The following is a 24,623-nucleotide window of genomic DNA, read 5'->3' as shown; positions in this document are numbered from 1 at the left end:
TTAGAAAATTTGAAAGGATGTTATATTTGTACAAAAATGCGTGTCAATTTTGTCCGTACTCTTTATACAATTTTAATATGGTTGAAGTTTAATTAAATGCCCTCCATATTTTCAGGGACTGTACGAAAGGTAGTGAGGTTTGGAACTCTATGTTTTCTCCCTTGCAGAATCCCCAGTTCTTCCTTGCTGACTTTCAACCCTGGCTCTTAAGTAACATAAGCTCTAAAATTAAATGGCATGAGCGTATCCCTTGGAACTTAGTGTTTATCTTCACTTGCTGGTACATTTGGAAGTGGAGAAACCATCATATCTTCAAGGATGATGCTGACCTGCCTTTTCCCTTTCTGACAATTATCCTAGCGGCGACTAAGGATTGGATCCAATCAAATGTTCCAAAGCAAAAAGTCCAAAAAGTCCAAGTAATGCTTGCTTGGGAACCCCCTGCGATTGGGTACCTTAAACTGAACGTGGATGGTACTAGAAATACTGCATCTGGCTTGATTGGTGCTGGAGGTGTAATTAGAAATCCTGAGGGGGATTGGTGTGGTGGCTTTACTGTGAATTTAGGTAAAGGTAATATCTTGGAAGCAGAACTTTGGGGGTTATTTTTTGGGCTCAAGACTGCTGTGGCTAAGGGTTGCTCTCACCTTGTCGTGGAAATGGACTCTGCCATTGCTACCCAACTTATTCATATGACTAGTTTGGCTGAGTGCCACCCCCTTGCTGGGTTGCTTACTGGCTGCTGGGATCTCTTGAAGAAAATTGATAATTGTGTGGTGCAACACATTTATAGAGAAAAGAACTGTGTGGCTGATTGTCTTGCCTCTTGGAGCTACAATGTGGACCTGGGATTTTATGCCTTCGAGACTCCTCCTGTTTGGGTGAGCTCTTTATTGGCTGATGATGTCTCAAGGGTGACTAGATCTCGGCTAGTCTGTCCTGTTTAGGCTTGTTTGTTGGGCTTTGCCCCCTTTTTCATCCAAAAAAAAAAAAAAAACATAGACAGACAGTTTCTATTTCTATTATCATCAATAATACTAATGACAACAAAATAAGGTCCATACAATACAAGTATGCGATAAAGCTTTACACTGCGACAGGAGCACCAACCACAAAGAAAGGGATGTGAGGACTTCCACTGACTATGCATGAACTGAACCACTAACTATGTATGCATGAACTGAACCACTAACGCAGAGTCACTCTCAAAGGGATGTCTCCTAACGCATAGTCATTCAACGCTTTCTCTATCAGCTTTCTGTTCACATATACAAGTACAATATTACTTTATACCAAGCAAGATATTTAGTTTTCTGTTATAGGTAGTTTTATTGCTTCTGCAGAAATGGTGCGACTGTACACGTTACATATATCGACATACACTTGCTAAAATATGAATACGGGTTTTGAATATGTTAGGTTCTTCTTTTATTCTTCTCCATAAGGAGGTATATATAAGAGTTTACATGAGTGCTTTACAAGGAATTAGATATAGAAAAGGATTAGGAAAGTATCTCCTAATTATACAATGATTTGACAACTATATAAAATAGGAAAGTAAATCCCTTAATTAACCAAGGAAATAAATCTATAAAATAGGAAAGTAAATCCCTTAATTAATCAAGGAAATAAATCTCCTTGATTAATTAGGAGACTCACTTCAACACTCCTCCTCAAGTTGGTGCATATACGTCAAATGCCCAACTTGGTAAGCGAGTCATGAAATTCGTAGCACCCAAGTCGATAATCCACGCGAATTTTTGAGAGGACATATGAAAAGTAGAACATCAGGATTGACCGCATGCTTTTGTGAGTCTTAAGATTCGATCAACTGCATTCCTATGAGACACATTGTGCCCATGTGCCATTCTTCTGGATAGCTCGCATTTCTTCATTCATGTCTTCTTCCCATTTTTGGTCTTCTAGTGCTTCAGTTACACTGTTGGGAACAGGTATGTCGGCTAACTGCTTCACAAAGTGTACCCGTGACTCTGATAATCTGTTGAGGGATACATAATTGTTGATGGGATATTTCCCCTTTGCATTAAGATCTGCTTCGTAGTGAACTGGAGGTTTACCACGATTCTTCCTTTTTTTGGAATCTGATATGCAGGCTCTGTGCCTTCTGAATGACGTCCTCAGCATTTTTTTTATTTTTTTATTTATTTTTATTTTATTTTCAATATAAGAAAGTGGATTCGGTGGTTTTGGAAACGATATCCATGACAGTGGAATGATTGAAGAATAAAAGAAAAAAGATGTGTTTAGGGTTTCGGGATAAGAGTATATGAGGATTCGGGTTTAGGCCTGAATCTGAAACTGGAAATACGAGGAATACGATATGAGGGATGTGATTTTGGATAAGAGGAAGACGATATGAGGAATTCGATTTAGGATACAAGGATACGATACGAGGATATGAGGAATACGATACGAGGAATGTAAAGAACACAGAAACCCTGTGAATTCGGTTAAAGGACACAGAAACCCTGTGAACACGGCTAAAGGACACAGAAACCCTGTGAACACGGCTAAAGGACACAGAAACCCTGTGAACACGGCTAAGGAACACAGAAACCCTGTGAACACGGCTAAAGGACACAGAAACCCTGTGAACACGGCTTAAGAACATAGAAACTTCTCTTCCATTCTCTTCTCCCCCTGAAGAGAAGGGTATGTCGGAGTCAAGAAAGAGGCAAAATCTCCATGAGAATAAGAAACAGATCCTTTTTCACTCCCCCTCCCCCCCTTGAAGAGGAGGGGAGGAGAAATTTTGATATGAGAATTTAGAGACAACCGAGGATCGATTGCTCTGATACCATGCTAAAATATGAATACGGGTTTTGAATATGTTAGGTTCTTCTTTTATTCTTCTCCATAAGGAGGTATATATAAGAGTTTACATGAGTGCTTTACAAGGAATTAGATATAGAAAAGGATTAGGAAAGTATCTCCTAATTATACAATGATTTGACAACTATATAAAATAGGAAAGTAAATCCCTTAATTAACCAAGGAAATAAATCTATAAAATAGGAAAGTAAATCCCAAGCAATCATTGCCCCCTTCACTATTAAACGTAGGTGCTTCGCAAATTATTCCATTCACTTTGGCATCCTCCTAGTTCTTCTTGTTTCAAGTTGAATTTTGACGGGGTTGTTAGGGGTTTCTCGGGGTATGGAGTGATTTTTTGTGATTCTACTGGTTCGGTTTTGAGCTGTCCTAGGGGCTTCTCTTGGATAGGGATCTGCTCTTGAGGCTGAACTTTTGTCAGTTATGGCGGCTGCTTCTTATTCTTAGGGTAATAGGTGGCATAGACTTTGGATAGAGAGTGATCTCGTGCTTCACTATTTTTCTTCCCACTCTGTCCCTTGGCAGGTTCTTGTTAGATGGAGGAATTGACTTGATCAGTTGCGTAAAATACACTTTCAGGTTTCTCATATTTTCTTGAAGGTAACCATGTCTCAGATTTTTCATAATCACTTTCCTTGTTCCATCGAGTATCTATTAAAAACAAGTTCATTCTACTTGTGATGTCTTCAAGATTCTATAATATATTAGTTCTCATTGTTCTTAACTTCTTCTCAATAGGGAGACTTCATCATACATCTATAGGCACATTTCTGATTATAACTCTGCTGAATATTTGGCTCTGCAACAAAAACCTGATCCCTAAAAACATCAAACATAATAGTTTCAGTGAAGGAATTCACTTTGCTTTATTTCTTAATTCAGCTGGTCAGTCAATTATTTTTACCGAATTCAGGTACCCTGTTCTTGTTAATTGACTACAAGGAAATGACTGCAGTGTCTAATACTATTTCATGCAACATTCATGCATTTTCTAAGTATTTAGCAAATAATTGAAAAGGCAATCAGAAATTATTAGATATTAGACAAGAAGTCTAGGATGAGTAAATGTAAAATGAAAAGAAGTCTGAAGAGTGCATGAATTAAATAGTAAAGATGAAGCACCCCTTGACAAACCAGGGGTTTCCATCCAGCAATCGCCTAGCCACCGCTTCATCTCCTACAGTGATGGGGTAAACATTAGCCTTTGCCTTGATGACTTTGACGATCCCCATATTACTCCATGCATATCTCAACACTTCTTTAACTGTTGATACCCAACCAATGCAATCTGGTTTTCATGGGGCTCGTCAAGGTCCAATTTGTCTTCCAAGAAGATACAAAAGGAATCATCTATCTCCTCCATGTCGTAAGCTTTGAGCTCCTCCAAGTCAGCCATAACCCTTTGCCCTTCTGGATCAGACATGCTCTCACCTATATGAAACACACTACTCGCGGGAACAGAAAGTAGACTTAGACCCTCTTAAGACATCAGGGTACCTCACAAGCTCATAAGAACTCACCTCAAGCCATTATGGCCACTACCTAAGCAAGATTGGTATTGTGTTTTTCCTGTCATTCTTAGTTTCCTCCAATATTTCATAAGATATTTACTTTAATGTAAACATGAACATGAATCTAAAGCTGAATTTACATAATTGATCCAACCCTTTAAATCTGAAAAACAATGCTGTCATTTACATAATTGATACAGCCCTTTAAATGATCAAAAGCTGAATATTTGTCATGGTTGCTCATTGACATGTAAGATATATGTGCACATATATTCATGCAGAGCATGCCCTGTACTTCTCACAAAAGTGGTATGAAAACTATCAGATCTGAAACTTTCTAATGATCTAATGGCTATTACTTGTTAGCCTGTACTTCAGAAAATCCCAATTTATGTATTTCCCTTTCAACTGTTTCTTCATATTTTCAAATATTTTTATTTTTACCACGTGTCAAGTGTTGAGAAAAATATTTCCAAGGCAATAGTATCATGACTTGAATCCTCATATGAGGCTTCTACAGAATTATTTTCTGGTCCATTATTGCAGATCTATTTGCAAGATATGGCAGCTTCTGCATTAACGTTGAAATGAGGGAATACATTTTACAAATTGCTAGCAAGGTGAAGGTAGTAAACATGAATTTCGTATTAGATGTTTCTGCTTTTCATGCCACGAAATGATATCATTTCAACTTTTGATTGTTCATCAAGATGTTAGCAAATACACGTCACGCTTAAGCTTCTAATAAACGTTTAGGAAAATCCTGGTTAAGCTTCTAATTCAGGACTATGGTTTTATAAAAATCATGGTTAGGCTTCACTTTCTCGAGGTTTCTTGGTTGTGTGTGTTGATTATGAACAAAACTTCGTTGAGTTTACTGGTTATACTCTCTGTATTGGAGAAATAATTAGCCACCCGCATAGAGCTGAAAAGTTTCGATAATAAAAAAGATGCATATTGCCTACTAGCTTTGGCAAGGGTGAATATAGCGTCCATCAAAGAAACATTATCACAAAAGCGCTTTAGATAATCCAGAATCATACCATCTTGTTTAGGAAAAGAAATCAAAAACACCAAACAAACAGCTTGTGCATAGGAGGTCGCAAGGTAGAGCAATAGATTAGAACTCAATATAATTTCGGGTGAAGCAAATTCAACACAGATAAGGGTACAATTTTTCATATTCTATGTTTTCACCTTTTTGTATAATTGACAAACCGCTCGTTGATTGACTATCATACATAGTTTAGAAGGTGCAGAAGAATTATACATGGTTTAGAAGGTGCAGAAGAATCATACATAGTTTAGAAGGTGCAGTAGAATCATACATAGTTTAGAAGGTTTAGAAGTATAGGTGGTCATCGGAAGGGTTCAATTGGTGCATGTTCTTCAAGGAAAGCTGCTGCCTCAAAGCACTCAGCAGTTTCCAGTGCTGATGCCCCCGCATCGGCTTTGTAGAGCAGCCCGAGATTGTACCAAGCAGACGGGTTTCCTCTGTCAAGTCGTAGTGCATCCATGAGAAAGCTTCTGACTACTGGCAATGATTGCCCGCCAAACTGTCTGAGAATACAGGCAGTGGATATCAAGCTTGGGACATGAGTGGGTTCAACATCTAATGCCTTCCTGAATGATTCTAAGGCTTCTTGGTGGAGACCCTTAGCTTCATAGAATAAACCTAGCAAAATAACCAAGTTTTAAATGCCATAACAAGAGGTCCTTACCTAGTTTTGAACATATTTTTGGTCTTTCAACATCTAATGTACTATGGTTTCCTTTCAATGTGGGGAGGATCAGAAAAATGGCAAAAAGTTTTTATTCAAACTGACTTCAAGAGAAATGACTTGGAAAACTTCTATGCAAGTTTTTTAGGATCAAGATCAAAATACAAGTTCATTATTTGAAGCAACAGTTTTGTATAAGTACTGAAAGAAGCAGTTGCCACTCCATTACTGGAAGCTAGAAGTGAAGGCTGATGAAAGAGAGATAGCACTTCAAATTTGAATAATTTGGTCCGAAAGTTACACCCTATGGCGACTTCACTTTGTACTTTAAAATTATATTTCAAGAACTGAGATTCTCTGCTACCAGAGAAAATGAGTATCAGGAAGTAATAAAGGCATCAATATAAGCATCCAAGATGGAAAGAGTACCAGTATTACATAAATATATTAGTAGCAATATACCTGTAGAATGCCATCTAGAAGCAGAATGAGGATTGATAGCCTGGGATTTTGAAAGACAGACCTCAGCATCACGCCATTGTGACAAGCTTGTGTATAAATTAGCTAAATCATGCCACGTCTCCATTTCCAAGCTTCTATTAATCTTGCTCCTACTCTGTACAATGTAAAAATAGAAATGTAATATATTCAACAATTTGCTACCTCGGAACAGTCTTCTGTAAACATTAATTGGGTACTGACTTCAAAGCTAAGCTTTAAACCCCTCTCCTCCACTTCAATGTTTATTTTTTATAGCATATTTTACGCATCTCAAATAACAAATAATGCGTAAAATATTGTCAAACCCAAATGTGATAGCAAACCTAACCATGAATTTTATAATCAGCTAAAGTACTGCAAGAATGCAAATTTTGGCTAACAGTAATAAAAGATTTGCCAGCAAAGCAGATTTTCAAAGATATCAAACAGGCAGGGGTTCAAAATAAATGTATCACCATTAATTACTATTACCTTTAGAAGCCTCTTTTCAGCACCTAAGTTCTTAGTCCGAACTTGAAGAACAGCCAGAAGATGGGTATATGTTTCTATGGCATTCTTCAGCTGGCCTTGTGCAATATGGAGTCTTGCTTTAGTTCGCAGAAGTTCTCCTTGATCCCACTTCCCTGTCTGATCTAGAGCAGCATTGATTACAGTCTCAGCATCAACGAACCGTTTTTGAGCTGACAATATTCGTGCCAAAAGAGTATATGCTTTTGTACTGGACCCAGCTTCAAGCTTTAATAGCTGCTTTGCATAATAAAGTGCAAAATCTAACTTCCTTTGGTCAGCGTGTTCTAGACAAAGATGAAATACAACATATGGACTCCTCTCTCTCATAATTTTCTCAGCAGTTTGTAGTGCTTGTAACGCTTCAGACTGCTTCAAAATCCTTTCAGAATCAGAAGCGACTGATCTGGATTTAACCGACAGGGAAACACCCAGTAAGCAATTTGCAATACTTAACATTTGGCTGCATTTTCCATCCAACCGTGCAAGTGCTTTGTATGCATATTTGGTCCCATCATCAATGCAAACCAAATTCTCACTGCAAATCTTAGAAGCCAGTAATAATTCCAGAATGCAGTCCGTGTTCTCTCGATTATTTAAAACATTCCTTAAAAGATTCAAAGCAACCAAGTCATCACCTTCCCCATAGTAACAGAGTGCCAGGGTGCAATATCTTTCTTGTCTTCCCATAATTCCAGGAATCAATTCTTCAATCTGATGGGCTAGGGCCCTTATTTTCCCTGAAATGGACAAGGCAAAAGAAAGATGATCAAGGATTGATGGGTCCCATTCAATCCTTCCAGCAACAAATTTCCTTAGAAGAATCAATAACAGCAGAACAGCCTCTTCTATGTTGTTTCTTGGCACAAAGGAGCTTTCCATCTGTGAACGTAGATTTGGAGGGTTTGCATCACAACCACTGTACAGAAGAAAAACTGCAAATTCTTTTTCGATCTTTGAAGTAACTTCAATGTCAAGATTCCAATGATAGAGGAGAGCCTGCCGGTATGATAAGATGGCTTCCTGGGGAGCCCCAGCAAGTATCCACAACTCTGGAAGTAACTCAACCGCTTTGCCTACAGTCTCTTGCAACTTACAATCAGAAGCAAAGTTTTCAGGCAAGCCTTCTGGTAATGCAGATTCCACAGTATCCAAAATAAGTTTGCATGATTGAGCAGCTTCTGCAAAATGGGTCAGCAAGTAAAATTAGCCCTGCAGAAATTATTATGAAAATGTACTTTCTCAATAATCTTCAAAGTTCATAAATTTGTATGTATAAAGCTCAGCAGACGCAGCCAAATTATGTAATGTATCAAAACACATGTAAGAATTTCAGTTTTGGTTTGAAATGTAATTGTGTGATTGACTATAGCTATATCCTTTATAAACTACCTATAATTCTAGAAGCAAAAGGATGTTCCCTGGTTCATTCAAATCTCATGAGATGAATACATCCTAGACAAGACGCAAGAAAGTCACAAAAGTATGAATACATATATACATATATAAGACAGTCAGGAATTCGAAAGTGAACAGGAGATGGAAGGAATACCTCCAAACCGTCCAAGACCCTGTAACGACTTTGCTTTAAGAAAAATAGCTTCAAGGAGTAAACTAACAGCATGCATAGACATGGGTGGGACAGCATCACTTTGAGAACGACGTCTGTTGGGCTCGCATCTTCTAGAAATGGAGACTTTCATCTTGGGAATCACAGCAGCAATGTCTATTCCTTCAAATACATGAAGAGCAGCTTCTGTGTTACCTTTTTGATACTCAAGCCTTCCTAATAGAGCTCTTGCTTCCTATAAAATATGCAAATCTCTCAGCTTTAATAATTATCTGAATATGGAAGATCCAAGCAAACCACAGTAGCATATAACTGTAACAACGCAGATGATCCGATATGAAGTCATTTTGGGAAATCCTAAGAATCTCCTATTATAGAAAAGTGTTAGAGACTCCAATCAAGAGGAAAATTGGCCTAATTCTTTAACCTCGATCAGTGTCACTGTTGAGTGCCCCATGATAATAATCATCCAAAACTAGTGATTTTTTGAAATCAGTGAAAGTCAATAAGTCACTGCTTCAAAATGTCCTACCATTCAAGGTCCTGGTTCTCAGAAAAGAAAAAAGAAAATTACAAAATAACTAGTAAACCAGTGCATCACTAAAGCCATTGATTTATCACAAACATCAACCATGCCTTCACAATTGATGTCATCTGTGTAATCCCTTCATAAACATTTCATCACAGGTGGAGCTTGCAGTGCATATTCATGGACTATAACAAATCTATCATACCGTCTTTGGAATTTTTTTAAAGCTAACTTCCAATTTCATCTAAATGTCAAGCAATGGCACTCAGGATTTTGTCAAAATTGGAATTATGTACTTGAATTATTTACTGCATTTCCGGATATCTAATTTCGCTGAAGATGATTCTAAATTAGGAACTCATTTGAGTTATATAGTATATAGTAAAACAGCTAATAACCTTAAATTAACCATTAGAAGGATAAACTCAAAGAAACAGTCCCAAAATATGAGTTGCTACCCGCTCCGAGCATGTGATGAAGATATTCAGATTCTCTCAAGACTTAAAGTTGTTCAACTTATTCAATAAGGGTTTACATACAAGGGAGTAAAACAAAAGCCAACAAGAAAGTAAGAGTTATGCAAAACTTATTGCAACCAACCTCATAGTTGAGATAACCACTCTCACGCAAAGAAGACTCAGCTTCTTCAATATTGCTATTATCCACCTTTGTTTCAATCTCACCTGCTCGACCGGAGTAGCCACCACTAGCTGAATAGTCCCGAGTTGCCAGGGAGTCAGATGAATGAGCAATTTCATCTACCCTTAATTGCTCCCCTGAACGCATACACTTGAGCATCTTATGCAACCTCCCTTTAATGCTGAATCTTCTCTTATTCATCCACTTTTTAGTTCTCATACCGGATCATTCCAATTGAGCTGTTTCCAAATTAGCACCAACAACAAAAATTGAAAGAAATGAGAAAAGCAGAGCTCTTCAAAGAACATACATGACAGAGCAGCCCTAGTAGGTCATATATTCTTAGATCATGATCAGAAACACAACCATTGACACTATAAACACATTGTTTACTCAAAAATTCGGATTCCCAGAAAACAAAATTCCAAGCTTTCCACTCAAATGGAAAATTCACATAGTATTCTGGAAACCCACTTCATAGACTCCAACAACCACCAATTGCAAACACTAATCACCCCACCAGCTCATTAAAGATGAAAAAACAAAGGAAGATTTAAAATGCAGAAATACTTAAAACCCAGTTTCAATTCAGCACGCCCAACACCACAGTCAGAGAAAACACAATGATTTTGGAACATAAAGTTGAAGTAAGAGAAAACCCCATCAAAGCATAAAAACCGCTGAGATCAAAACACCTTCCAAGAAAGTACCTTTTGGTTGGCAAAAAGCATTGACTGAGCCCACAAGCCATCAACTTCCCCATGCATCTCTTTCCAATTCATCCAAGGAAAGGTCAGTTGGACTTCTCCTGTTACCCAAGAATCCAAGGCAACAATAACCCTTTTTTTTCCCTTCTTTTATTCTTTTTCTCAGGAAAGTCTTGTATATTGCTTTGTATGTGTTGCTTGATATATTCCTAACAGCTCTGGAGCTCAGAGTTTGTTGCATTAAATTATGAAATCTAACCCCCTGAGTCTTCATTCAAAGGTGTGAACAGAGGGAAGATTTTGGGCACCTGTTAATCACTTCAAAACGTATAATTATATCCTTCTAATTTATAATAATAATAATAATATAATTCATTATTAAATTAAATTTAAGAAATGCCAGGCTACTCGAAAGGAAATGCCCCGGGCCCACTTTGAAAATGAACCCCATTCCACTTTATATTTGGTCAACTGCCGGCCCCAGCAAGGTAATTTCCCTCTCTGTCTGTCAAGCATTTTGCCCACTTGCATGTATTGGGTAGCTACCATTTTTCCCTATGTTTAACCCTTTTAGGTGATTTTCTTCTTCTTTCTTCTTTTTATTATTTTTTTTTTTTTTTGGTTGGGTCGGAGCCTTTAGATGATTGAAACGATGACTCTATTTTATTTTATTTTGTAAGAATTTCTTGTACTTTAGATTGAAGTTGTTTTCTATTGTTTTTGTTTTTAACTAAGGGCTCGTTTGGGAGTGACTATGAGAGGGCCAAAATCACTTCATATTGAGTATGATCACATTTGCTTAAAAAATAGGGTGTTTGGCAAAAATTTAAAAGCGCTTAAAATAGATATTAAAATCACTTAAAATGATTTTAGGGAGAAGTACATGGGAGGTGCTTTTCCCTGGAAGTGATTTTTTCAAAAAATCGGGAATCACTTGATTCCTTTTAATGAAAATTTTGCAATACCAATATTATCCCTATTAATTTTACAATATGGCCAAAAAGCCTAACCCTGCAATTTTTAAACAATCCACACGTTTCAACCACCCTAATTATCATGTCTTTGTCCTTGCCTCTATTCTTTCTCTGCAAAAGCTTCTTGCTCCCCCCTCTCTCGCTACAATCTCTGCAAGTAAGGCTATCATTCTTTAAGGAAAATTCTCTATGTTCTCACTATATTTGTTTATGTACTTCTATATTTATCTTGATAATTTTTTATTTTACCTTTTCTTTTTTAGCATATAGTACTATGAAATTCTCATGCTTCTTGATTCATATATCACTACTAGTTATTTGTAAAAATATTATCAAAATCAGAAATTGAATTTATGTGTGAGAGAGAGAGAGAGAGAGAGAGAGAGAGAGAGAAGGGTCAAAGCTAGCGTAGCAGTTGGCTATACTATTTCAATGCTATTATAAACACCTTCTTTTGCAATAATCGATAGAAATAGAAAGAGTTGTTTCGTATTGCAATCTGTTTAGATGGGTTAGTTTGCAATTTTAGGTTATATAAATGTGTTTTGAGCTCCCTTCCCCACATCAGACATAAGAATATGACATAGATGAACATGTAAAGCAATCTTCATTCCACATTGATGTCAATGTCATGTGGTTGCCATATAGAAATTAAGAGAGGAAGAGAGACACATATAGACACATAGATATTAAGAAAAAACTATTGAATTTTAATGATGATTTGAATAACACAAAACCTATACATGCTTAGAGACATGAACACTTACCAGAACTGTTGGTTTATGTATTAATGCTTAGTTTCAATTTGTTGTTTTGTCTGAGCACTTTTTCTGATGCAAACGTTTTCATGTTGTGTGAAAGTGCACCCCCATTTCATCTTTGATACTAGCTTCTGTTTTTTTTTTCCTTTTGTTTGTGCTTTGTCTTATATACTTGTATGTTAAGCCAAACTTCTTGTTATACTGTACAATCATCATTATTTTTTTTTTCTTTGTCCAATTTGTTTATTAGAAAATGTCTAACAATATAGTTAACCCATCCCAAAATGAAAGTCGGGAAGAAAAATAAAAACAAGAGAAAGCAAAATGGGATGACAAGGGAACTGAGGTTTTCAAGAAAAGTTCCAGAATTCAGGGGGGGACTGTGTCAAGGTGGTTTGGGATAATATTAGAAGCTATATCTCGAATGGCTGCTGATCTCATAAGTCCTAGTGATCCTGAATTCAAGAGAGTTCCGAAGAAAATTAAAGATGGTAATCGATATTGGCCATACTTTAAAAATTGCATCGGGGCAATTGATGGAACACATGTACCAGTTGTTGTGCCTAGAGAAAGGCAAGTACCTTATATTGGCAGAAAAGGCATCACTACCCAAAATATCATGGTTGTATGTGAATTTAATATGTGCTTTACATTTGCTTGGGCTGCATGGGAGGGTTCTGCTCACGATGCACGTATATTCATGGATGCCTTAAGAATTCCAACACTGAAATTTCCACGTCCACCTACTGGTTAGTAATGTCATCAAGTTCAATATTTTCCTTTACTATTTCACCTTGGATATGTTTCTTTTATCAAATATAGCAAATAATACTAATATTGTTATTGATTCACATGTATAGGTAAATATTATCTAGTTGATGCTGGCTATTCACAAATGAAATGATATTTAGGCCCTTATAGGGGTGAGCGATATCATCTTCCGGATTTCCGACGAGGAAGCCAATCAAGAGGGAAAAAAGAAATATTCAATCATAGGCATTCATCTCTAAGATGCACAATTGAAAGAACATTTGGTGTTTGGAAAAAGTGATGGAGAATGGTATGTCAAATTCATAATTTTCCTTTGGAAAAATAAATACAAGTCATTGTCGCTTCAATGGCTCTCCATAACTTCATAAGAATTCATTCAATGACGGATGTAGAGTTCCAACCATATGATGATGATGAAGAGTTACTTCCCCAAACAGATGATGGAAGGACTAGTACGGAAGAGACTATTGTACAAGAAAATGTAACTCGTGCACGAGAGATGGATGACAAACGCGAGAGAATTGCAAATCTTCTTTGTCTACTTGATATTTGTGTCAAGTAATTCATGTTTCTTTTTCAAGAAGTATGATTTGAAGCTATAGATTTTCAATTTTCGTTTAAGAATGCCCAAGATTTAATATTATGTGATTGGTTATCAATTTTAAAATGTTTGATTATGAAAATACCAAAAAAAGGCAAAAAAATCACTTTTTTCTTTGGGAAGCCAAATGCTACGAATAACATCAAAATCACTTTTTTACAATATAAAAGCACTTTTATGTTGGTAGCCAAACAATAAATTGATTTTGCGGAAAAGCGCTACTAACATAAAGTGATTATGTTAAAATCACTAATGAGTAAAATCGCTTCTACGTAATCACTCCCAAACGAGCCCTAATTCAACATAGGTGATTTTTTAACAATGCATATGGCCTTATATCTTCCCTCATCTCTGTCAACCACCCCCTATAGAACCCAACTTTATTTCAAACAATTTTTTGAACTCTCTCACATAATTAATGAAAAAAACTTGTGTAGGTACGAGTGACATGTATTGTTCATTCAAAACATTTATGTTGCACAGACACAATTATGGGGACACGAAAACACGACACAATGACACGAAAAATTTCAAAAAATTAAGACACGGACACGGAAATTAAAATAATAATAAATTCTAATAAAATTCTAATAGTATATACTTATATATATTTTATAAAAAATTCATACTCAATACTTCAATGTCATGATACCATAAAACAGATTCATACTTAGAGTGATGTTAGGAAACCCCAACTTTTTTTTTCTTTTTTTTTTGTAATACTATCCGATTTTTAAACAAGGAACCATGTTGGTATAGTAGTAAGAGATTGAGTATTTGAGTTGGAGGTCCGGGTCAAAAAACCGCCCCATAAGTGACTGACATCGAAATGGTCGGTTTTTCAGGTTAAAAAATAGGGTCAGGTCGGCCTATTTGTCAGTTTTTCGGGTGAAAATCTCAGCCCTATAAATTAAGTAGGTAAAACTTTTGAATTATTACTGGGAAAATTATGTATGGGAAAAAGGGAAACTGAAAATATCAAACTACTCTTCCCATCCGCTATTATTCTAATAATACCCCATTTTTCCCAGCCCGTCTAACCCTAATGCACTAAGCTCTCTAATCTTATTAATAAGATGGCTGGCTGCCAACATGGACACATCACTTGAAAGCCCTAAACCCTAGAATGAGCCAGACATGATGAGTTTCTTTTGTTTTTCGTACGTATATCTTCCTACTTGAATTGGCCTCAATGGAGTTTCATTGGAATGGTTATTGGCCTCATTATGTCTGCCAAACACCCAACCAGATTAGAACGTGACCTAAATATGGTATGCATAAACAAAGATATTTATAATATATAAAAATTATAGCGGGTTGGAAAATAATAATTACAGGTGAGAATAGGCACCCCTCATAATATTGGAGTTGAGCTCAAATTCAATAAACGCGTTTTATTGACACTTGCAAAATAGTTATTCTATAAATCAGTAGGTAGTCGAAACCCAAAAAACCTCTCTCTGATACCCCAAGTCTTCTTTCAACTAGGAGAAGATATTGTACCCATATTCGGCATTATGGTTGCTTTGTACTTTGTGTTGTTTCATCAATAATTATTATCATTTTTTCTCAATAAAAAATAAATAAATATTCTACACTATTGTACTAGTAAGATAAAACATTGGAACGCAAATTTTCTCTCAGCATAAAAAAAATAAATATTCTACAGTATTGTGCAGCAGACAAATGCATATGCAAAAGGTCTCACTCACTCACTCTAGTTTTTTCTTTCTCCTTATAACACTGTCTGTTGTAGTGCACCTTTTCCAAATCCACCACCAGCACCGCTGTGAACTCCACCATATACACCACCATGGAATCCACCATGCTTGCCACCACTAGCTCTTCCTCCACCACGACCACCAACCCCACCCCCCTTGAGAATGCGTCGTCCTTTTCCAAAGCCACCACCGCGTACCCCGCCACTTTTACCAATGCCACCACCAAGACCACTCCCAACACCACTACCAACGACGCCTCCAAAACCACCACCTTCACCGCCAAATCCCCCTCCCTTCCCAAAAGCTAAGTTCTTTCCCTCCTCGTCATGCCGCACACTCACTATATTCCTCGCAACCACACTCGCTGCAAGGATTTGAATGCAAAACAAAGAAAACAAAAGCCTCCAAGCGCTTCCCATTATCAAAACAAAATATTCTTTTAGATGGCTGAGCTAAAACACAATTTCAATTGGTTTGGTGGTATATTTGGAGAATTTTCTGTATTGTATTCTTCTCTATAATGAGGTTTATATAGCGTTTACATGTGTAAGAAAAAAGGAAAGTACGAAAGTCCCAATTGTAGAAGGAATTGTTAACTACACAACTAGGAAGTAAATCTTCTAAACCCTAAGCGTAAGGGGAAACTATGGACCGAATTCCATTTCCTATCTAATTATTTCAAAGAAAAATAAAACTAATAATGAAACTTAACAGAAAAAAATAGAAATTTATAACCATTCCAGTTTAGACTACTACTATTATAAGAGCATCTACAATTGTTAGGATTAATGCAAATTGCATGAAATTGAACTAAAATAGTAAACTTTCACTTGCAATTGTGTGATTTAGTTCACTGCAATAGATGCAATTGCAACAAAGGGTGCTATGTGATGAATCCTCTATAAACTAATTTTGGGACCCACATGCCAATAAAAAAAAATAAAAAAAATACAGCAATTAATGCATTATGTTGTTAAGAGTATCCCCAATGGTTGTTCAATAGTTCAATGCAATAGAAAAATTACAACAATTAATTTTTTTCATATATATTCAAAATTAGTCTCTTTTTAAAGATCTCTTTGAGAATATTTCAATGGTACAATTTTTTAGTGTTATTAAATTTATCCCTTTTATTGTATTTGAGTATGTAAAAAAAAACATGTAAGTAAATAAAACTATTGATATGAAGCTATTTGAACTGTACCATTGTAAGTAAAACTGCAATTCAATTCAATATATGTCAAAATAGTTCAATTTATTGAATTATTGCATTGAACTATTGAACTACCATTGTGGATGTTCTAAAGAAACTCAAAACGATTTATATATTTTTTATCAAGTGAGATTTTCATTAAAAGGCCAGAAAAGGCATCGGAACACAAACAGAAGTAAGCAAACGAAAGAACAAAATACCATCACAAATCAGCTCAGTGCTCACCAGCCTATGAAAAAAAACAGAAAAGAAACTGGAGAAGAAGGGAAAAACTGGCTCCGCAAAGACAGCCGTGTAATATATATTCAACCTTTCAAACCTTTTACTTTGTCCAAAGATGATCCAGTACTATTAATTAATTGATTAATTAACTAGTAAAATTTACTATTAATCCTGCGCTAAAAGTTTGTCCAGACACAGAATAAATAAGGGAAATAATACTCCTTCAATTTCAGAAATAATAATGTACACTGATATATAAGATTGCTTCAACAAAAAAACAAAGAAATAAGATTACTTCTAAATATTAATTGTTTAACACAAAATTAATGGAAGGCGGTACTACCAGAAATAGAACATTATCAGGACCGCCACCACCCTTTCCGAAGCCACCGCCAGCACCACTTCCATTTCTTGAACCCATATGTCCAAATCCACCACCAGCTCCTCCGCCTACAACGCCACCTTTTCCAAATCCCCCACCAGCTCCGCCGCCTTTTCCACCACCACCAGCCCTACCGCCTTTTTCGAACCCACCACCAGCTCCCTTGTCAATGCCTCCTCCTCCTTTTCCAATGCCCACGACAGCTACCCCACCTTTTCCAATTCCTGCACCTACACCCGCAGCTCCTCCTCCGACTCCAGCCCCAATGCCACCACCCTTTCCGAAACCACCGCTGCCTTTGCCAAGGATTTGAATGCAAAACAAATAAAACAAAGCAAGCCTCCTAGCGCTTCCCATAGATTCACAATTTCAGCTTATATGGAGCTGGTAAAGTTGTACCTATACATGCGAACGTCAATCTCTTAATTATCTTACAACCTCTTTGGCAAACCCATTAATTACAATCCGTCTAACAAAATTACTAGCTAATAATGTTCACAATTCTTCTCACGGCAACTATTATAAATATTATTAATTCAGACAAGCAAGGGGTTGGCATTAAAAAAAGAAAAGAAAAAAAAAACCAGTTGTTGTAGGAGGGTAAATTACGCACACACACTCAAAAAATGGAATAATATGCGACGTATAAATTTTGGTTCACTCACTATGGTAACTTTGATGACGTGGATATATAGTCAATGAGTTTATATTGAAAATAAAAATAACGTGGTTTATTCCCAACAAAGTCTAATACATTTGAGTTTTAATCTAATTTTCTAATTTATTTATAAAATGCATCTCACAATTATCAGCACCCGTAAGGGACTAACTTTTGTTGTTATCCGTTAATGGGGTATAGCTAAATAAAAAAGATCTTAACTTACAGACAGTGGTCTCAAGCTCAAATCCCATAACACTTTAGTAGTGTGAGAAACTCTCCCCTTTTTAATTTAGACTAAAATATAAAAAAACTAGTGGCACATGCAGTAAGGAAACTTGGACCAAATTTCAATTGATTGGTGGCAAGCATATATCTTTATTAACTTCTCTGATCAGGAGAAGGGAAAAATATGGACCAAATTCCAATTGGTTGGTGGCATCTTAAATTCTACTGTGTGCAGGTTTGGCTGACCAATAAGTGCTGCAGACAAATGCATATGCAAAGCTCACTCTAGTTTTTTTTTTTTCTCCTTTAATAAACACTCAATTTTAAAATGAACACAGTTAATTAGTTTCGATATAGATCATTTACTGTTAATTAATCAATTAATTAGCTAGTTAAATTTACTAGGGGTTAATCCTGCGCCAAAACTTAAATCCAATAATACTCTTTTAATTTCAGAAAGAAAAAAAAAATTGTACACTGATATATTGTTGCCCCCAACCCCAGCATAGTATGAGAAGCAGACTAGACTTTTGTCATCATCGATCACAGATAGAATTACTTCTAAATATTAATTGTTTAACAAAATAAATAAAAGGTAGCAGCAAAGGAAATAGTACAATATCACTCAATCACTGTCCCTCCTTCATACACATGCACGTGTAACACACAGAACGTGAAGTTCAGTGGTGCCCAATACCTCCACCGCCACCGCCACCAAATCCACCACCTCCACCTGCACCTCCACCGAATCCACCACCGGAACCTCCTCCTATTCCTCCTCCAACACCACCACCTTTGCCAAATCCGCCACCAATCCCACCACCAGAGCCGCCACCAAATCCCCCTCCTTTACCGATTCCACCTCCAATGCCACCACCTTTCCCAAAACCACCCCCACCACCAATTCCACCACCCTTCCCAATGCCTCCACCTCCACCAATACCACCACCTTTGCCAATCCCACCACCTACTCCACCACCCTTACCAAATCCCCCTCCGGCTCCTCCTCCAACTCCACCACCTTTTCCAAAGCCACCACCAGCTCCCCCACCAACACCGCTACCTTTTCCTATTCCTCCACCAACACCACCACCTTTTCCAAACCCACCACCAACTCCTCCTCCAACTCCACCACCTTTTCCAATTCCACCATCGACTCCCCCACCCTTGCCAAAACCACCACCAGCACCACCGCCTTTTCCGAACCCACCACCAGCTCCTCCTCCTACACCACCTCCCTTGCCAATGCCGCCTCCTTTTCCAAAGCCCCCACCAGCTCCACCACCTTTTCCAATTCCTCCACCGACACCGCCACCTTTCCCAAATCCACCACCAGCTCCTCCTCCAACTCCACCACCCTTTCCAATGCCACCACCCTTGCCAAAACCACCACCGGCACCACCACCTACTCCGCCACCTTTACCAATCCCACCGCCAACTCCACCACCTTTTCCAATTCCTCCACCTACACCGCCACCTTTCCCAAATCCACCACCAGCTCCTCCTCCAACTCCACCACCCTTTCCAATTCCACCCCCAATGCCACCACCCTTGCCAAAACCACCACCGGCACCACCGCCTACTCCGCCACCTTTACCAATCCCACCGCCAACTCCACCACCTTTTCCAATTCCTCCACCTACACCGCCACCTTTCCCAATTCCACCACCAGCTCCTCCTCCAACTCCACCACCCTTTCCAATTCCACCCCCAATGCCACCACCCTTGCCAAAACCACCACCGGCACCACTGCCTACTCCACCACCTTTACCAATCCCACCACCAACGCCACCACCATTTCCAAATCCACCACCAGCACCACCACCAATCCCATGCCCCCCACCTAATCCTCCACCTCCACCACTGCCACCTCCAAAGCCGCCACCACCTCCAGCTCCGCCACCAGCACCACCACCAAAACCACCACCAGCCCCACCGCCAGCACCACCACCAGCACCACCACCAGCGCCTCCACCAGCGCCGCCTCCAAAACCACCACCTCCACCTCCACCGCCAAACCCACCTCCTCCACCAAATCCCCCTCCCTTCCCAAAAGCTAAGTTCTTTTCGTCCTCATCATGCTCCACACTCACTACATTCCTTGCAACTACACTCACTGCAAGGATTTGAATGCAAAACAAAGAAAACAGAGCGAGCCTCGCAGCGCTTCCCATGTTCAAAATATTCTTTTACAAGGCTGAGCTAAATTCTGAGAGCTACAAGAGATGATAGAGGTTTTTAAATACTGGATTCTGGAGCATGCATATGTCCATTTTGCTTTTGCATTAAATCGGTCTCAACAACTAACTGGTCGCTACATTTAATTATAAATGAGCTCGGGTACGGTTGTAACTTATACCTGTGGTTTCACCCGACGAAAACCCTAAGCAGGAAAATAGTAGCTAGGGCAGCTCTAAATGCACCCACTTGTGCCCACATGGCTACTTTTGTTTGCTTGACAGGAAGTTCTTCCGTCCTGTCACATTACAAACTGGAAGAAGATATTGATTTCATGACTATGTTATTTTCGGCTAATTAGCGAGATTGGTTTGGACATAGCAAAAAGATCAAAAATTGGACATTCACTGGGGAAATTTACCAGTTACAGCAGGTTTTTGCTACTGCAAGGACCACCAAGATGATACATGAGAACATTTTGTATGAACCATTCAATGCAAATCAAGGTCACTCGTCACGGGTCCACGCGCGTATATCCCATAGTAGAACGTATGGTACAGTACTTTCATCTGCCTCAGATCAATTTAAAAAATTTGGGTTATATCACGTAATGAGAACAATAAGATGAGTGATTTTCTATTATATAAATTGCAAACATTAATTTGGTGCATATAGATTTTAGTTTCAGGCATAGTGATGAAGACTTAATGAAAATATGCTCCGTCAATGACAGTAACTAGGTTAAATATTATGTTAATCTATTTATTCGATTTGATGATGAAGCGATTTATATTATGTTCATATATGCTTCGTCAATGATTTACGAGAAAAGAAACCTTTCAAGATTTTTGGATCTTTAGCTATGATTTTAAGATGTACATAAAAATGCATTTCACTACATTTCTGTAGAAATTAATTGAAAAAAAAAAACATGTTATTTTGCAGATCCAACGACTAACCAATTGTCTCAATGGTTCTTTGCTAACTGTGCCATGTGCTATGTAGATGAAGAATTTATTGCCTGTTGAAAACTTGCTCTTCCTGTCTTGCTCGCATTTAAATTCTCATCAAACAAAGTATGCATTGAAAAATGTCATACAATCCAACTCTGTTCTCATATATAAAAGGTCTCGCCTCATGAAATAAAGCTGAAAAAAGAAGCTGGATCGTGAATTAATGTGTTTTGGTCCCTTTGAAACTATTGTAATGACTCGTTATATCTTCTCTGTCGACGGTGTGAAGTGAGGTGGGATATACTTCTCATCTTACTAACAATAATGACTATCTTTTTGAAAGTTCCAGCTGTTCTAATAACTGATTGCAGAGTAATTTTATGAAGCAGGTGGTCTGGTAGCACACGTCTTTGATTCTTGGTGACGAGGGAGTCTTGATCTATAATACAAATGGATAACATTTGAGAAGGAAATGTTCATGTCCTACTTGTGTATAGTGTTGTTGAGGTAAAATATCCTATGGACCGAGCTAAGGTAAAACCTAAGCGTTCGGGTATTATCGCCAAATATCACAACTCTCTCGTATACTTTACTCCTAAACACTCGACTAACTTAAGCGTCAGATAGACTTTTTCCAACAATAGATGTGTCACATCCCCAATCCATTAATTGATGTTTATTAAATTCTGTTGTAAAATCCAGTTGTAAAACTAGCACCACATGAATAATTCGGTCCAATTAATGAGATAGGACGTCCTTCAAGTGGTGCTAGTACTGGGAATAGTGAAGAGGAGAGAGGTCAAGCAAACCGACAGTTTTTAGTGGGAAATTAATCAAGCCTCCAGTTTTTTCGATCCAGTCTCCCTTTGGTTTGGTGGATCACTTTCCTAGCCCATTAATTTGTGTATAGGGTTATATGCAACTTTAAGACTTGCATATAATTCATTTCTGAGTTAAAATCAATGTGTACATCAACACATTGATCAAACAAGTTATTAGGCACTAATGATTAACCAGTATATATACTTTTTCTTTTCTTATAATTAATTTAAAATCGGGGGATAGCAACATTAACAAATGTCAAAACCTCATTGGCTTTAAGGAGGATAGTATTAGGAAATAGAGTTGGTACCACTGTATGAAGTAGGTGGCTATAGTACTACTACTATGAATGTAGCCAGTGATGAAGATGATAGGTTTTTTTTGATAGCTTGGAACTGAATTTGATACCTAATTGCCAAGAGTAGGGAAGGCCCATCCTCAATCCACAAAGTAAAACATAAGTCGTACTCCATAATTCCATTGATGACATTTGGTAAATCCAGGCATCCTATAAATCTCCAGCACAAGAAAGCAAAAAGATTCAGTTCTTCCTTTGTCAAAACTACCAAACGTAGCTGAAAAAGCAATGGTTGAAAGAATAACCCAGATGATTAGCAAAAAGAGTAAGCACTTCATAAGTGCTTTTATTGAAAACGCATAAATTTTTATTTAAAATCCAAATGCTCCCTATAAAGGCACTTGATTGAAAGTGCTTCCTCAAGAAACATTTGCGTCTCCATAAACATTTTAAGTTTTTCTGTCAAACACTGTCGGAATCATTTTTAGTCGGGTTTCCTTGGAGTCGGCTATGGGCTTGTACTCCTTGCTGAGCTTCTTTTTGGTAAGCCTTGCAATCCGTTGGGCTTTGTCTTGAAATTGCTTGTTTGGGCTCGTCCTTGCTCACCCTTTCGTTTTTCTGGTAAAATGTTCTCATATGCTAAGAACATAATACGTGTTGAGTTGAGAGACAAAGTTTGTTAAAAATTTGGCAAGTCTCCTTTGATTTGGCAGCATGAGGGCTCTTTCTTTCTATATTCGCCACAACACGCACGCCAAACGTGACAGTGACTGTAATCAGCTGTAGTTTTCTTCTTATATATACTCATAGCATATGCTGATCTAGTCATAATTCTCATTATATGTTAGAAGAGATTTTAAATTTAAATCCTCCATTATAAAATTTAAAAATATTACAGAAGCATGTGATGTGTCGAATATACAATCTGATATAGATGTCATGTTTGGAGAGAAGATATATATGTGTTAGAATGTAATCGTCTATAATCACAAATGCTGATAGAAACCTTATTTTACCGAATTTTTTTTTCAAAGTTTAGGCATCAAATGATGTAGAAGGTGGCTTAAAGTATCTTAAAGTATCTTATTATTTGAGATCCTAAATTTTTAAGATTTGTTTCGGTTTCTATACTACTACCATTATTTGAGATCCTAATCAATAATGCGGTGGATAACATGACAACCTCTTATTTGTTAGAAATGACAATATCTTATTTATTAGAAATAAATAAGATTTAGACACGGATTAAGATAAGTTCGATCCAACATTACTTTGTTTGAGAAAATTCCAAAACCAATTTATAAGGTTTGGTTATTCCATGCCAAAACCAAATACAAAAAGGGAGAAATTTTAGCCGTTGGGGGTTTGTGTAAAGAAGAAAGCAATCCACGATTAATAATAATATTATATTTATTTTTGGTATTTGGATTAATTTCACTCTAACCTTGGTACTTGGATTTTTTTTTTATTTAATCAAATAAAAGTCACAATCTAACACAACGGCTTCCTTTATATGGTAATAATTGAAGAACATTCAACCAAGTAACATCGGGTCTTGTCCCCTAATGACACTTTAGGGGAAGGTCCCCCCCGGAAAATTACAATAATAAAACAAAGTATAGTGGCCAAATCCACCGCAACGCAAGGAATTGATTATTCCAAAACTAAAATAACAAAGACTAAAAGAAAAAATGCTTTGTTTCATACCTTTCAGTACTTTCTCTTGGTATGTATTTTATCCCCTTATTTGCTTTAATTTTATTTTTTTAGAGGCTGCCGTTTTTTGTTATGTGATTTCAAAGTTATAATCACATGGAATACTGCTTTGTTCCAAGAGCGCTCGAAATTCTTACCAAAATCAATCGATCAAGTTGACTGATTCAACCTAATTCCACCAATTTTAATTATTTTATCTTAACTTTCATGGATTTGATCTGATGTGAAATGGTTATTTTTAGGGCTACAACTCGATAAAAATTTAGTTGCAACGGAAATAACACTATTTTGCTATTTTTGGCAAATAATGAAAAATCACGTAAAAATGTTATCATACATATATCATAATATTATTAGTCAGGAATAACAGAATAATGCTATCCATATTTCATGAAAGTTTTTCTCCTAGAACTTGGACTAACACTGAATCAATTCAATAACATGTTTAACGTGTAACGTGTAATTTAACATTTCACATGTTTAGTCCATGTCTTTTGTTTTTTTTTGGGTCAGAATGTTTGGTCCTAGACAAGGACCGATGCGTGTAAAAGGCTATATGGGCTACATCCCATACGAAATTATTTTTC

At 37.3% G+C, this 24,623-nt stretch overlaps 2 protein-coding genes across 3 annotated transcripts; both read right to left on the bottom strand.

The window, feature by feature from the left end:
* Positions 1 to 5,472: 5,472 nt before the first annotated feature.
* On the bottom strand, positions 5,473 to 10,849 carry LOC110751236 (protein NPGR2). Of its 2 annotated transcripts, XM_021951665.2 has the most exons (6): positions 10,542 to 10,849; positions 9,793 to 10,070; positions 8,646 to 8,898; positions 7,058 to 8,274; positions 6,548 to 6,701; positions 5,473 to 6,039 (listed from the first exon to the last, which is right to left on the bottom strand). In XM_021951665.2, the coding sequence occupies exons 2-6, from the start codon at positions 10,048 to 10,050 to the stop codon at positions 5,723 to 5,725; spliced, it is 2,199 nt and encodes a 732-aa protein (XP_021807357.1). In that variant the 5' UTR covers positions 10,051 to 10,070; positions 10,542 to 10,849; the 3' UTR covers positions 5,473 to 5,722. The 2 variants fall into 2 exon arrangements, with proteins under 2 accessions (XP_021807357.1, XP_021807358.1); XM_021951666.2 differs by lacking the exon at positions 10,542 to 10,849 and having other exon boundaries at positions 9,793 to 10,497.
* A 7,646-nt stretch (positions 10,850 to 18,495) lies between these two features.
* LOC110751232 (uncharacterized) lies at positions 18,496 to 20,346 on the bottom strand. The gene has a single exon (XM_088251593.1). The coding sequence runs from the start codon at positions 20,241 to 20,243 to the stop codon at positions 18,750 to 18,752; it is 1,494 nt and encodes a 497-aa protein (XP_088107719.1). The 5' UTR covers positions 20,244 to 20,346; the 3' UTR covers positions 18,496 to 18,749.
* Between the last annotated feature and the right edge of the window lie 4,277 nt (positions 20,347 to 24,623).

Source organism: Prunus avium, chromosome 1, assembly GCF_965620075.1.
Source record: "Prunus avium chromosome 1, drPruAviu1.hap1.1, whole genome shotgun sequence".
In the NCBI taxonomy this organism is placed as follows: domain Eukaryota; kingdom Viridiplantae; phylum Streptophyta; class Magnoliopsida; order Rosales; family Rosaceae; genus Prunus; species Prunus avium.
This window is presented reverse-complemented; position numbering and strand designations above follow the sequence as displayed.